We start from the raw sequence: 14,540 nt of genomic DNA on the forward strand, positions 1-14,540 counted from the left end.
TGTCTCACAGGGGTATGTGAGTACTAAATAAGTTTTTTATAGTCCCAGCTTCGTTCGTCGCGACAGGTGTTTTGGGTAGAGACGTTACCTCAAGCTGCTGGCCGATGGTGTTGCCGATCCAGACTTTTGACCAAAAATAGATGCAATTTTGGACGATTTCCAAACAGAACTCACCTATCGGTTGGTCGCCCCTGCGTAAGTTGGAGTTTGGAGTCACCATCGAGGCTCTGTTTGTAGTATATATAGATATACAGAAGGCATGCAGAAGTACACTTATACCACATGCTATCCATTCCATACACCCACTCAATACATTCACAGGGTTGTTGTTGTTGTTTCTGTTTATAGAGACTTTGCGACTTGCGGCGACATTCGTCTCTTGTTTGTAGATGGCTCGTGTTATTGTCTTTTTTTATATTTGGTGGTAAAGGTCGGTAGCTTTAAGGAATTTAAGCAGGTTGGATTGGCTTATAGGGTTATCGGACAGAATGAAGTCTACGTTGTTAGATATATTAAATTTGTTGCGTTGAATGGTGTAGCCGTAGCATTCAGTTAAGATATGGGGTACGGTGATTGTTACTCCGCAATAGCAACAAAGTGGAGGGTCTGATTTGGAGAGTCGGTATCTATGTGTCAAGTTTGTATGTCCTATGCGTAGGCGTGTGAGTACTTTTTGATCTATATTGGATTTTACATCTTCCCAAGTGTGAGTGTTTGATTTGGTTAGTCTTAGTAGTCTGTGGTGTTGGACGTCCCAGTATTTGTACCAGGTATTTTTTATAGTTGAAGTGGCCCAGGTTATCATATCTTGCTTTGATATTTCGGTATTCTGACTATTTGCTTCTTCACGGGCTTTGTTTGCTAATTGGTCAGCAGTTTCGTTCCCTTTTATACCAATGTGACTTGGTATCCAACAGTAGGTGATATTTGCTTGGGTATTTAGGTCTTCAAGTCTTTGGATATGTGGATTACGTGATCTACCATTTTCTAACGCTTTGAGTACGCTAAGACTGTCAGTGAATATTACGTTAGGTTTAGAAAGATTTGTGTCTTCTTCTGCAGCTATGAGGATGGCAATTGCTTCAGCAGAGAAGATTGAGGTGTTGTTCGGGAGTCTTATTGCGCATTTACATGTGGCTGAGAAAATACCGCAGCTCGCGCTTTCATTTTTTACTGAGCCGTCGGTATATATTTGATGGTGAAATTTGTAATTATTGTTGATCATTTTATAGAAATATTGGCGGGTAAAGGATTCAGTGTGATTTCGGCAGTTGTAGTAGAGGTCCAGATCTATTGCAGGTGATTTAGCGAGCCATGATATTTGTCCATATCTTACTTGTTTAATGATGTCGGGTATGTGTTGGTCAGTTTGTTGGAAGAAGTGCTGTTTGGTTCTAAGGATTAAAGATTCCGCTTTCAAATCTTTTTCTAATATTCTGCCAGTTATGTTGATTAGTTTGTTTGATACAATGTGTTGAAATGGGAGCTGACCGCTTTCACAAAGGAGTGAGTCAATCGGGCTTGTTATAAATGCACCTGTGGCACATCTTAGTGCGGTGTGGTAAATCGGGGCTAATTTTTTAATGAAGGTTTCTTTTTGAAGCGATATTATTTCGATACCATAAAGTATTTTAGGTAAGAGCCATGTTTTAAGGATGGTAATAAGGATAGTGCGGGAAGAACGGAACCGACCACATCCGAGCATTTTAAACAAGAGGATTCTGTTTTTAACTGTGTTTTTTAGAATGGTACAATGTTTGGTGAATGTGAGCTTAGAATCTAAAGTGATTCCTAAAATTTTCGTGTTTTTGACTGTTGGAATGTTCACTTTTTCTATTGTAAGTTTCAGTTGTGACTTATTTCTTTTATTATTGGAGTGAAAAAAACGTATTGCTTTGCATTTGTTAGGTGATATTTCGTATCCAGTGGATTTAGACCAATTTTGGATGCTGTATATACTCTTTTGTAGATTTCGATTGGATAGTTTGGGTGAGTGGGAGGAGGTGATTAGTACTATATCGTCTGCATAGATTAGGATTTTGGTGTGAGAGGGAATGGACCGGAGAAGTGACTCGGTACTGATCAGGAAAAGAGTTGGAGAGAGTATGGCTCCCTGTGGAACCCCGTTTTCAAGGGATCTAGAGTCTGATAGTGTATTAGAGTTTTTTACTTTAAAGGTCCTGTTGGTAAGAAAGTTTTGAATGTAAGTCGTTAGGCGACCTCCGAAACCCCAACTTTTCAGTTGTTTCAGGATGGCGTGTCTCCATGTGCGGTCAAAGGCCTTCGCCAGGTCTATGACGGCACAATCAGCCACGAAGTCATTCCTTTTTGCAGCTGTAAGTATCTCCTCCAAAGCAGCGAAGTACGTTTCCGTACCTCGTCCGCAACGGAAAGCATGTTGTTCCAGGCTTAGAAGACTACGATCTTCCAATTCCTGAATCAGTCGGCGATTTACCATACGTTCGAGAATTTTTCCGATGCAATTTAGTAGGGATATGGGACGGTAGCTTTCAGGATTTAAGGGATCATTATCGGGTTTTAAAATTGGGACGATGAGTCCCAACTTCCAATCATCAGGGATGATACCTTCATTCCAAATTTTATTGTAGATGTTTAGCAGCGCTAATTTGCCATCTAGGGGCAGGTGTTGTAGTAGTGGGTATGCAATATTATCAGGTCCTGCAGATTTGCCTTTGCATTTCTGCAAAGCCCAGTTTAGTTCTTGAATAGAGAAAGATTTATTGTATGGCAGGTGGTTTAGGTTGGGAAAATTGATAGGATTTCTTTCCGTGGATATTTTGCGTTTAATGAAGTTGGAGGGGAATTTTGCGGTGGCGGAATTGTTATAGAATTGGTCAGCAAAGATTTCTGCGACTGTTTTTGGATCGGAATGGAATGAAGAGCTTTTTTGTAGAATGGTGTTATGAGGAGAGCATCTTTTTTTACCACTGACAGTATTTACACGTTTCCACATTTCCTTACTGGAAATGGACGGGTTAAGATCTTCTACAAATCTTTTCCAGCAATCAGCTTTGGCCGATCGTATTATTTCTTTGGCAAGTATGTTTGCTTCACGATATTTTTCGGCAAGCACTGGAATAAAGAAGTTGTTTGTGTCTTTACTCGCTTTTCGGAACTGTCGGAGTGCTTTCCTGCGGTTTTTTATAGCATTTCCCACAGACTTGTTCCACCAGGGTACGTTTCGCTTATTCGAAAGCCCCTTTGTGCGTGGAATACTAGCTTCAGCCGCTTTTAGTATGATGTGGCAAGATTGTGATGCATCGGGAGGATTATCGGCTGGGATTTGTCGGGATATTTGGTATTGAAAAAGGTCCCAGTCAGCATCTTCGAACTTCCAACGAGGATCGGGTGTGGGGTTGGGAATGTGGTAATTTTGTTGTATAAGTAGCGGATAGTGATCACTGCCATAACTATCTGTTTCTATTTTTAAAGTGAAGTGTTGGAGTAGCGCAGATGGCACAACACCATGATCAATAGTTGTACCTTTCCCATTGTATGAGCAAAATCTCGTGGGAGTGGAGTTGAATAGAGGTTGTAAGTTTCTAGTGGAAAATATAGCCTGTAGCGTTTGACCATAGCTGTAATTTCGCGGGTTGCCCCAGCTAAGATGGCTTGCGTTTAGGTCACCCAAGATGATAACAGAAGTTGAAACCTGTGATAGTAGGTTAGGGACAAGTTCTAACAATTCATCGGAATTGTATTTATTTGGTGGGAGATATAGAGAAAGAATTGAAGCGTTTATCGGATAATCTATTTGTATGGCTGTTGCCGTGAGAGGTGTATTAAGAGATAATGGTTTGGAAGGTATATTTTTACGAACACCTATACAGGTGCTATGGCAAGATGTAAAAGGAGAGAAAGTGAAGTGCCAGTTGTAATTGTTAAAGGGAGTGCTGTTTGGAAGTTTGTGATTGTGTATTTCTTGCAATGCAATTATGTCAGGATTATGTTTTGATAAAAGAATACGTAGATTGTCAATATTCGTTTTTAGGCCTCTAATATTCCAGGATAGAGCAAAAGTGGGTTTTTTGATGTTTGCAGTATTTGTACGATCGAATTATGAGAATTGGTATACGTGAGAGTCAAATAGGGAGAGAGGGTGTAAGATTAAACTTTATCATATATGCGATTGTTTGAGTTCAGTGTTTTTTTTTCCTTTGTCTCGTATTTGAGTTTGTACCTCTTTCAGGGGAAGAACCTGGGGAAGTTTGGCGAACAGTAGCTGGGGCATTTGAGTGTGTTTTCTTAGTGCGGAGAGAAATATCTTCACTTGACGAATTTGAACTGGATTTTACGCCGCGTTTGCGTTTTCCAGCGGTAGATGATGCTGTTTGTTCAGTTTCCGTTTCTATGATTTCCGTTTCAGATTTGTCGTTTTCTTCTGTGTCAGTTTCAGTTTGAAAGTTGTCAATTATGCTGGCTTGTTTAGCTAATTGTTGGCTCATATTTTGTATCGTAACATTCATTTTATTAATCTGCATGTTTAAATTTTCTATGGTTTTTGTAAGATTGGCAATAATCGTGTCTTTGTCGTTGTTAGAAGAATTATCTGTAACCTGGGCATAGCTCAAACGGTTTTGTACGCTGTGCATGCTTTTTACGAGTTCACTTGCTTCTTTGTGGGAAATTTGGTTATCTACACGGTATTTTATTATTGCTTCTTCCTGTTTGTAGACTGGGCAGTTTCTATCAAAAGCGTTGTGTTGGCCTTTGCAATTTTTGCAGCAAGTCGCATTAGTGCAATCACCATGTACGCTAAGTCCACAACTTCCACAAATTGTTTCAGACTTGCATCTGATCTTGGTGTGGCCGTATTGGCAACAGTTCAAACAGATCATAGGTCTTGGATAGTAAGGTCTAGCACGTACCTGGATTGGACCCAAACGGATGTATTCTGGGATTTTACTGCCTTCAATTTTCAACAACAGAGCATTTGTTGGAACATATTCGCCTGATACTTTTTTAGTGAAACGTTTCACTTCTTGGACATTTTGTGGTTTAAGTTCGGTCAAAATATCTTCAACGTTAATCTCACGGAGGTCAGGGGCGACGATAACACACGAAACAGAGTTTAGCGAGTTGTGCGGTAGAATGCTAACTTTTGTACCATCAATTAGGCAGTTTAGCTCTTGCAATTTTTTAAACTGCTGTATCGAGCGTGTTTTGATTAGTAACTTAGATCCGTTGTCAAATCTGCTTCCAGGTATTGGAAGCTCTCCGGCAAAATTTGTCAAACTCTTTCCGATAACAAATGGATTTTTCGGCAACACGTTGTTTTCTGTTGCTTGCAAAACTAGAAATTTCATTTCACCGTTTAATCCATTTGTGTCTAGCCAAGCCGGTATTTGCCTTTCGTTTTTGTTCGTAAAAGGGGGTTTCCCCTCGGGGACAGGAGGCCCAGGCATTTCTGGACGCTCACTTTCGCCCTCTCAAACAATCGATCACTTTGTCTCACAACAGACTCTAACAAACAATCCTTTGTGTCCAATCAAACGGTAAACGCTAACGTATTCCCCTTCTAACACCAATACCAACGTAATAAAACAAGAGTGGTTCTACTTATCCGGGTATGAAGAATTTGAAGTCGCAGGTACTATCAAACACGTCTGCACGGATCGACGGTCGAGACAGAACGACATTCACAGGGTATAGGACGGTAAAATGTTTTAGTTAGGGATGATACCATGAAACATGACATCTCTTAATAAATTACATTGACTTCTGGTTAGCCTTAACACACTAAATGAGGATATCTTTAAGATAATTGTATTGCAGATTGGTTAAGTATACCGTCGGGGAAAAAAGACCGTCCGGTTTACGGCCTACAATAGAAGGAGAAAGGATAGATAATGTGTATTTTCTATGTTAGAGGCATTCTCCGCTGTCCTGGCTTCCTACGGAACTGTTAACAACTAGAACCCGTTAGTCCCGACTCCCAAAAATCACCTGTTTTTTTGGGTAACCAAAGTGTACTACCTTCTTAACAGTTGACATTGGCGAGAGAACAGAATTCAAAGTTAATTTTTCTTTCCTTCATCATTCATAGAGTGGCGTGTGTTTTATGTTTAGCGAAATCATTTATTTATGCTTGCCATGTTTCATTTTCCAAATATACTAAATCCTACAGAATATACAAAAACCGGAACATATGAAACAATTGGATCAGAAAGTTGCGTTTTTTTGCGAAAAAAAAACAATAAGCTTACAATATGTCTGTACTTCACTGTAGCGACACGCGCCCATTTAATAAATTTCATATCGACTAACTGCCAGTACAACAACAAAGAAACAAAGAAAAAGGAAACAACCTAATCTTTTTATTCGTTCATCATCCTTACCGACTGCTGCTTCTGGCTCTGTACACAATAATGATGGTTTTTTCACAAGGAAAATATTAAATGTAATTTTTTAAAATGCCTAACCATATTGTCTTTACGCGCATCTCAACCGAAACGTAGTAGAGAAAACATTGTTTGGAAATAATAAAATAAAAGACTACCAACATTAGCGCTGTTCGTTACTGGATGCTAGCTGTTTGTGCAAATAAAATCATAGAAAGGAAAGGAGTACACAATTCATACCTTTTCTTGAAGAGACTAATATGCGTTTGTTTTTCAACGCTCCCTACTAAAGATTAAGTATAAAAGCGAGAAAAGGTTCAATCGTTTGCTTTACAGACCCTCCCATCTTTGCCCTTCAACCGAAATCAGTATCCTAACCGCTCGCTCCGCATATCTGGACAACTGAATACTTCCGTCCGTATCCGGGTCATTGTAAGGAGAAGGAAGGGTTTGCAGAAGGGATGAGAGCGTATTGGCAGTGACACAACCGAAAAATCAATATCAAAACATTTGCGCTTGATCAGTTACATGGGACACACTCAAACAAACGCGCACGGTTCACGTTTGAACAATAGAGAGATAGTTTAAGTAGAACTACTGTGACGTCCATACCCGTGTGGGGTGTGTTTTACAAGTGGTTGTAAACCTAGTACCTTCATTTCATTTCAGAGCAGCCGCCGACATAATATTAACTCACAGAACACGACGACACGATTTCCACTGAAACAATCACAGATATTTTCATTTGTTTTTTAGTCAGCCTAATGGTTTTTGCCTTTCCAATTATTTCACTTGCTGCTCGCTCGGTGAGAAAATGTCTGCCTCGCATGTAGCATCTAATGCGGGGAGCAGAGACTACTGAATTACTGAATCTCTTTTGCACACCCATCTTCTTGTCGTCCGTGCCGGGTATCGTATCACACTATTCTGCCACATCAAACCAAACATCTAATTGTTGTGAAACGTGAGGTAGAATTAATATAGAGGAAAACGGATCCTAACAATACTTCGACTTCAACTCTGCGAAACCCTTGCTGGTTGTAGTGGTGGAAGGACCAATCATGCCATATGGCAGTTTGTTTTTGCCGATCCGTCACAGTATTTTCCTCCTTTTTGATTAATAATTCTTCACACCACTGCCAACCTGACTTCTTTCTGTCTAACCAGCAGCAGCGAGGTCATGTTTTCCGTGCACATATCTCCTTCTTGAACTGCTTCAGCAAATCATCAAAACTTTCCGCCATACTACCACCAGCAAGCGCCCCGCCTCCGTATGCGGGTTCTTTGTTGCATACGGCAGGGCCAGTGTACTGTATCGGTCCCCTGGACTGAAGCAACAATGATCCATCGAGCGTTACGTATGGCATCTGCTGGTCGTGATCGTTGGACACTTCGCCGTCTTTATAGCAGGACAACATGAGCGAATAAAATAAATAAAAAAAAAACACGTGCCATTAGTTCATCTCCATTTCGATTTTTCGTACAATTAACGTTCGAAGCACGTCGATTGGTAATTTCGGTTTCTTGAATGTCTGCAAGCGAAATAGATCTGACACAAAAAAAAATTATGAAAATTATGGCACGAAACTAAAGCTGCGAAGGATGAATTATCTACACTGGTACGGAAAGCAGAGGAAAGCAGGGAACTGCCAAAAATTCCCTCACTTAGTCATTAGTGTCTGGCACTTACCCAAATCCGCATACTGCGTGCGACAGAACGCTCGGCGTCCACCAAAGCTGACATCGTAGTTTCGCAGGCTTGGATCAGTTCCGCAAGCATCGATTGCATCGTACGCATGCTGTGGTTTTTCGAACGTCACAAATCCATACCGAGAGCTGAGAGGAAAAATAAGAGTAAGCAAATTCGTTTACCTTTACGTACAGATTTAAATAAATACAGACATCTGCCGGGAGCTGGCCCTAGATGTGAAACTAGGCCGAGCTCAAACCGAGCAACTCCAGACACGGTAGAAAATAGATCCTGTCACTTACCCGTTGGCCTTGAGGTGCATAGTAATTTTAACGATTTTACCGTAAGGTTGGAACTTCTGTTGCAAATCTTCTTTGCGTGTGGTGCTCTCTAGCCGTCCGACGTACACAATTTTGCGTTCTGCAGGAAGAGAAGTTGAAGCGAATCATCTTCATTAATTTCATGCAAAAAAAAAAGTCTTATTTGCAATGATAAGCCATTCTTCATAAAAAAGCAAAAACGAAATCTCATTCTGAAATGTATGCATTTACATATCCGCATGTTCGAACGACAAAGAAACATCAAGGCAAGAAAAATGATTGATTGTACGTTATCCCTATGGTCAACCTACCTGGTGAGATCGCTCTACGGTGGTTGAGCTGCTCTCGCGAGTGATATCGACGGCGATCGGGTGTGCTCGAACGCATACCCGAACGGGAACGAGACCGGGGTGAACGTGATCGGCTGCGCGAAGAATGCACCGCACCATGCCCACTGTCAGATGCCCCGGAGGACGACATCGAACTGGTCGATGAGGAGGAGGAAAGTGATCGACGACCACGACTACCGTACCGGGACGATGACGTCGATGAGGATGACCTCGAGCACGTGCGCGATTTTCGACGACTGCGCGAATAACGGCTAGTGTTGTTGCACCCGCTAGTGTTGTTGGTGCCGTTGAAGCCGCTCTGCTGTTGGCTATGACGGTTGTGATGCACACGAGAGTAACCACTTAGGGAACGCGAACGTGAACCAGACGAACACGAAGATCGACGTCGCGAGGAACGATGTCGACTGCGGCTACGGCTATGACTATGGCTATGACGATCCCGCGCCCTCTGCCTATCCTGATAAGATTTCGCTCGACTTGACGGGCGATCCACTGCATCCGAATCGGCACCGGATGGCGATTCGCTACCGTTTCGGCGAGAATGCCGGCGGTACGAACGCCGCTGGGTGCGCTTCTGTTGCTCACGTTGTCTAGCAACAGCGGAATTCTGACTGTTGTCACCGCTCTGTATCTGCTCAACCGTTGACACTCGCGGAGGAGAAAGTTTGCACAGCGGAGGAAACCGACCGCACGATTCGGTTTGTGTCGCTGCTTCAATGCGCTGTGCACGAACGCGATCTTTCCGCAAATGCATGATTACTTTGTCTTCGCCGTGTTCTACCACCGGTGTGACATTTGTATCTGTTTGCGTCGCTACAGACCCAGTGAAAGAATGCGTCTGCGTTCCACCGACGGGTGTTTTTGAGGTTCGAGTTTGTTTGCTCGAACTGTGCATCGTATTGCCAGTCACCGTTCGTGTGTTTGTTGTGTGTGCCCGTTCCGGTTTCCCCGGGGAGAAGGAACTCGGTGGAGATACGCCTACGTACGGAGAGCTCTGATGCAAAACATACTGATGATCACGCACCACTCCTCCTCCAACAGCGTTATTTACAGCAGCACCTGCATTCGGCATTGTATCGACTTTCAATGTAACTGCACCCTCCGCTATCGATGCTTCCGCACCGACTGGCACGGTTTGCGATGCGGCGGGTGTCGTAACAGCTAATGTTCCTTGTATGGCGGTGGTGATGTTTGATTTTTTTATCATCACCTCCTGTATGCTCGCTATTAACGAACTGCCCGGCATTGTGTCGACCGATGGGCAGCACCGCTTGATGGTGTCCGATATGTCCAACAACCTTGAGGCTTCTTTTTCAGAACCGAAAGTGTGCTTCGAATTGTCCTGTTGGAGACGTCGATCATGCTGGTCTGAATTGGCCAACACTTGATCCGTCGCTGTTTGCATATCTTTCTCCGTAGGTGTTATCGTGAGGGACGTATTGCACCCGATCGAAACGATTATGATTTCCTCATAATCCGGATGCATTTTTAATGCATCTTGAACACCGTCTTCCTCCGCACGTTGCCTTACTTTTGCTTCGTCCAACGGTAACGGATTGCCGTGCTCGTCGAACTCGAGAGAGGTGATCTGTGCCAATGGTAGAATCGGCATGAGAGGGATCGTTTTTTGACTGAGTTTCACTTCGTTCGATTTGATAGCCGCCTCCTTCTTCAATTGCTGCATGCGCAAAGCTTTCATCTTGGCAGCAGAAATAGGATCCAGCGGTTCCGTTATCGTTACCACTGATTTGCTACTCTGCATTGATAGTGTGTCGGGTTTGGCAATTATTTGCTCTGTTTTAGGTATCACCACATTATTTAACACGGTTGCCTTACTATTACTATACCCGTTTGTACAGCTTACGGAACTACCATTACTTCTTTTTTCGTTCATTTTTTGCTCATGGATGCCATTGGTTGCCCTCGGATGGGCTTCCGGCACAGACTCTGGATGTTCACGACGCTTTTTGTACTCTTGTAGATTAAGCTTTTTACGCACTACCACTTCGTGTTTACTGCTAGACTCTTCCTCAAGCGTCGTCGAACTGACATCCCGGTTAGCGACACCTTCCTGACTATGCTTCCCGGTGTCAACACAATGTTGATTTGGTTTTTCATTCAGTGTTGCTGTAGTGCTTATCGCATCATCAATTTTCACCTGTGCACTGATGCTCACATGACTTTCGGAGGGTATCGTAAGTGCTGCGGCTGTGGGTTGATTTATCTTCAGAAGTGAAATCTGTCGTTTAACACTACCACCAGCGACATTAGGAAGCACACCCTTCTTTACCTCCACTACGCGCACGTCATTAACACTACCGCCAACACTGCCGTTGCAACCGGTAGCGGTCTTATTTACATCAGTTCGTTTCCTTTCGAAAGTCGACGGCGAGTGCTCGACATTGGATAGCGGACCACCGAGAGACGTTCCTATTTTTTGAGCGTTACTCACAACACTACCGCTCCCATTAACGTTGAAGCTTTGACACTGCTGGATCTTCTTATCGTTGCCATTATCAGATGGCGCTGGACTTACGTCTGATTGGGCGAGATGTTTTTTCGTGGCCAACAGTTGCTCGGAGCGTTTCTTTTCCTTCTGTAATTTGCGCTCCTGACGTAGTTGCTCTTTCGTTGGTAGTAGAAATGGAATCTCAATGGTTTTGCGCTGTTGACTGCTAGTAGCACACAGAGAGCCAGGACTATTGCTTGCCGTCGCCGAATGCATGAGCGTACTTCGTTTGGGCGAACAATAATCGTGATCTAATTTCACATTTGTCTTTTTACGATGGACATTAGTATGGACTGGATGTTCGCGCCCCTCTACTTTAGTAGAGATAGATTTTTGGGTAGTATTGAGGTGAGATTTTTTGGACAAACCTAAAACTTGGGCCTTTGTGGTAGACGGTTCAGTCTTTATCACTTGTCCAAACTTCGCCCCCTTCTTAACCATTGCAGGAGGTTTCGACGAAACCTTTTCTCTCTCTTCGCTGTTATTGCACTGACTGCTACCAGCGGGATGCTTATTCGTAGCATTAGAAGCGGAAACGTTAGCAGCCATTCCTACCGCAACCGAAATAGTTGCACAGTTCGTTGTTGGTTGTTTTTGATTTGATAATTTAGTTTCAGGCTTTGATTTACTGCTACTACCACCACCGTTTGGATTCCACGTAGGATCTTTATCGGTATCATCTGCTACTTTTCTTTTAGTGACTTTTCTTACGCTTCTCATCTCGTTACGATAATCAGTGCTTTTATTATTAGCTTGTTCTATAGCTATATGTTCATCATCCTCCTCACTACTTTCATCGTCCATCCTTAGCTTCCGGACCGCTTTCGCTGCGCAGCCCCGTTTTCCGCTCGAAATCAGTTCCTTATCTCCGGATGTATTTGGTTCGACGATTGTATGCTGATGCTCTCGAGAAAGCATATGCTGACGGAGCACCTTTAGTTCTTTGCCGCGCGACTTTGGAACGGGGGATTGCACTGATTCAACAACTCGCTGTGTGGATGCATTACTTTGATATCTGCTCCAACTTCCTGATCGTTTTGAATTATTCTCACTAGCTATCGTATCATCCCCCGTGATGTATGCGGTCAGGTCGAAATTTGCTGCATCTACCAGCGGATCGACTAGCATGTCCTCATCCTCAATACCATTAGTGGAAGCCTTATCCATAGGTATATTTTTCATTGGGCTTAAATCGCATACAAGCGAATCGAGATCGTCAAAACTTAGGCTTGTCGGTAGCAAACCACCGATCACACCTCCACTATCAATCTTCCCGGCACCAACCGGAGAATGAGGCATCGAGAATGATTGACGTTGGCCAGAGGAACAACGTTTCCGACGCCCGTGTGGTCGTGCCTTAGATTTTTTCGACCCTGACTTATCCTGTAACAATTTAGCCGGAAGCTCCCAAAGCGTGTTTTTAGTGGGACTAAAATCTAAATCCTGATCATCATCGTCATCTTCGTCCTCCTCTGTGTCCTCTTCGTCATCTTCGGAATGATACGAGTGTTGGTGATATTGGTGCAGCGCTACGTCTTGCTCTTCTGCTTGCCGGTTGGAGGAGACAAAAGATAACTCCTTACTGTTATCCTTATTAAAGGCTTTATCCTGGCTGTATGTGGTTGTGCTGCTGCTGCTGCTGGTGCTGCTATCACGACTAGAATTGCTAGTGGAACTGCTGTCAGTGTTGCTACTAGTTCTGCTTCTACTGCGATCTGTAGCTTCGACCAGTTCGTCTTTCATTTGACAATGGATGCCGGCAACGTAATCACTGCACATTTCATTCACCTCACTCGAGCATCCTATCGTAGCGTTTGCCACATCAATTGAAAGCGTCACATTACGAGCGACATTCTGCGCTGTACTCCTTTGTGGCAGGTTTGAATCTTTCTGCGATTCATCAAAATCTTCACGATTTTCGCACTCTTGAATTTCTTCATTTTCCGTTTCGTGCTCATACTTAACATCTTCTTCCATATCATCGTCCTCCTCTTCCGTATCGTAATTACAATTTGGATCTATCGATATCACCTCCACTGCAGTGGACATTTCAAAATCTTCGTCCTACGATGAAACAAAAACATTTAAATTTATATTTCAAGAACTCGAAAAGGGAACATATGTACAGCGTATTATGCTTACTATGCTCATACTCACCTCATCATCATCGTCAACAATGTGTTCCTCCATGAGGTTGTGCACATCAGCGCCATAGTGATGACGCTCGACGATAAACTCGCGCACTTCCTCGTCGTCTTCAGCCAAATGAAAGGCATTTCCATAGTGCTGACCGACGGTGGGTATTTCGTATTGAAACCTGCATACCCATTACATGACCCGCAGGTGGCGATCGAAGGCGTGCACAAATAAATAAGATAGAGATAGGTCGAATGGCTAAGGATATACGCACACACTCCTTTCCGAGTGCCAATACTAACCGATTGTGTCGAAAACCATTAATACTGCCATATCCTTGACTGATCTTATCCAGATCATCGACCGTTTGTATAGCACTGTCTCCAATTGTAGCACTGTCAACGAGCCGTAAAGTACGCATACGGCGACTATTAGGCACATTGCTGCCTAACACCGTTCCGCTTCCGCTTGAACGATACGCGTATGCATGTGCCGTGGCCGATGTGGAGAGATTTATCATGATTCCCTCTCGCTCTTGGTGGACTTCTTGGAACTGATACTTCGATGCAGGTGCGCGTTTGTGCAGTAAAGTGAGGGAGTGATTAACACTCCCACGTCCGAATGCAGTAGCTGCACCGGAGTTTTAGATTTCAACGGTTGCTTGTAAATTTCCCAAAGACGACTCACTCATTTACTATACGTCTCGGTTCTGAAAGATCGCTCCCAGAACCGAGATCCTGAATAGCCGAAGGATAGAGATGCTTTAAGATCCTAAAACTGAAATAAAACAACGAAAACAATGGAAAACGAGTTCTGGTTAACACGAAACGTAGTAGGCAAGAAACGATTTTCTATGATATTTCTAATGAAAACTTATTACAAATACCACAATAAACTAAACGGCTTGCTTTGTTTGAACTAGCTCATTGTCGAACTGGTAATCGGCGATCGAACTGTATTGCTCGAAGCTGAACTACATTTACGCTAGCGAAGTATGTAATACGATTGGTAATGGTTGTTCTTGTTGTTGCGTTTGTCATCGGGACTTGTTGCACTTTTTGTTAAGCAAAAGAACACCAGTCGGACAGAGGAACGAAAGCAGTAGCAACAACAACAGAAAGCAGTGACACTACACTGTGTTAGAAATACTGGGAGAAGCAGTTCATCTTCCTT

The 14,540-nt window shown here is 43.1% G+C and overlaps 1 protein-coding gene across 1 annotated transcript; it reads right to left on the reverse strand.

The window, feature by feature from the left end:
* Window positions 1-6,315: 6,315 nt before the first annotated feature.
* On the reverse strand, window positions 6,316-13,887 carry LOC128297336 (serine-rich adhesin for platelets). Its single transcript, XM_053032962.1, has 6 exons — window positions 13,670-13,887; window positions 13,389-13,548; window positions 8,684-13,295; window positions 8,355-8,472; window positions 8,053-8,198; window positions 6,316-7,761 (listed from the first exon to the last, which is right to left on the reverse strand). The coding sequence occupies exons 1-6, from the start codon at window positions 13,885-13,887 to the stop codon at window positions 7,541-7,543; spliced, it is 5,475 nt and encodes a 1,824-aa protein (XP_052888922.1). The 3' UTR covers window positions 6,316-7,540.
* Window positions 13,888-14,540: the final 653 nt, after the last annotated feature.

Source organism: Anopheles moucheti, chromosome 2, assembly GCF_943734755.1.
Source record: "Anopheles moucheti chromosome 2, idAnoMoucSN_F20_07, whole genome shotgun sequence".
In the NCBI taxonomy this organism is placed as follows: domain Eukaryota; kingdom Metazoa; phylum Arthropoda; class Insecta; order Diptera; family Culicidae; genus Anopheles; species Anopheles moucheti.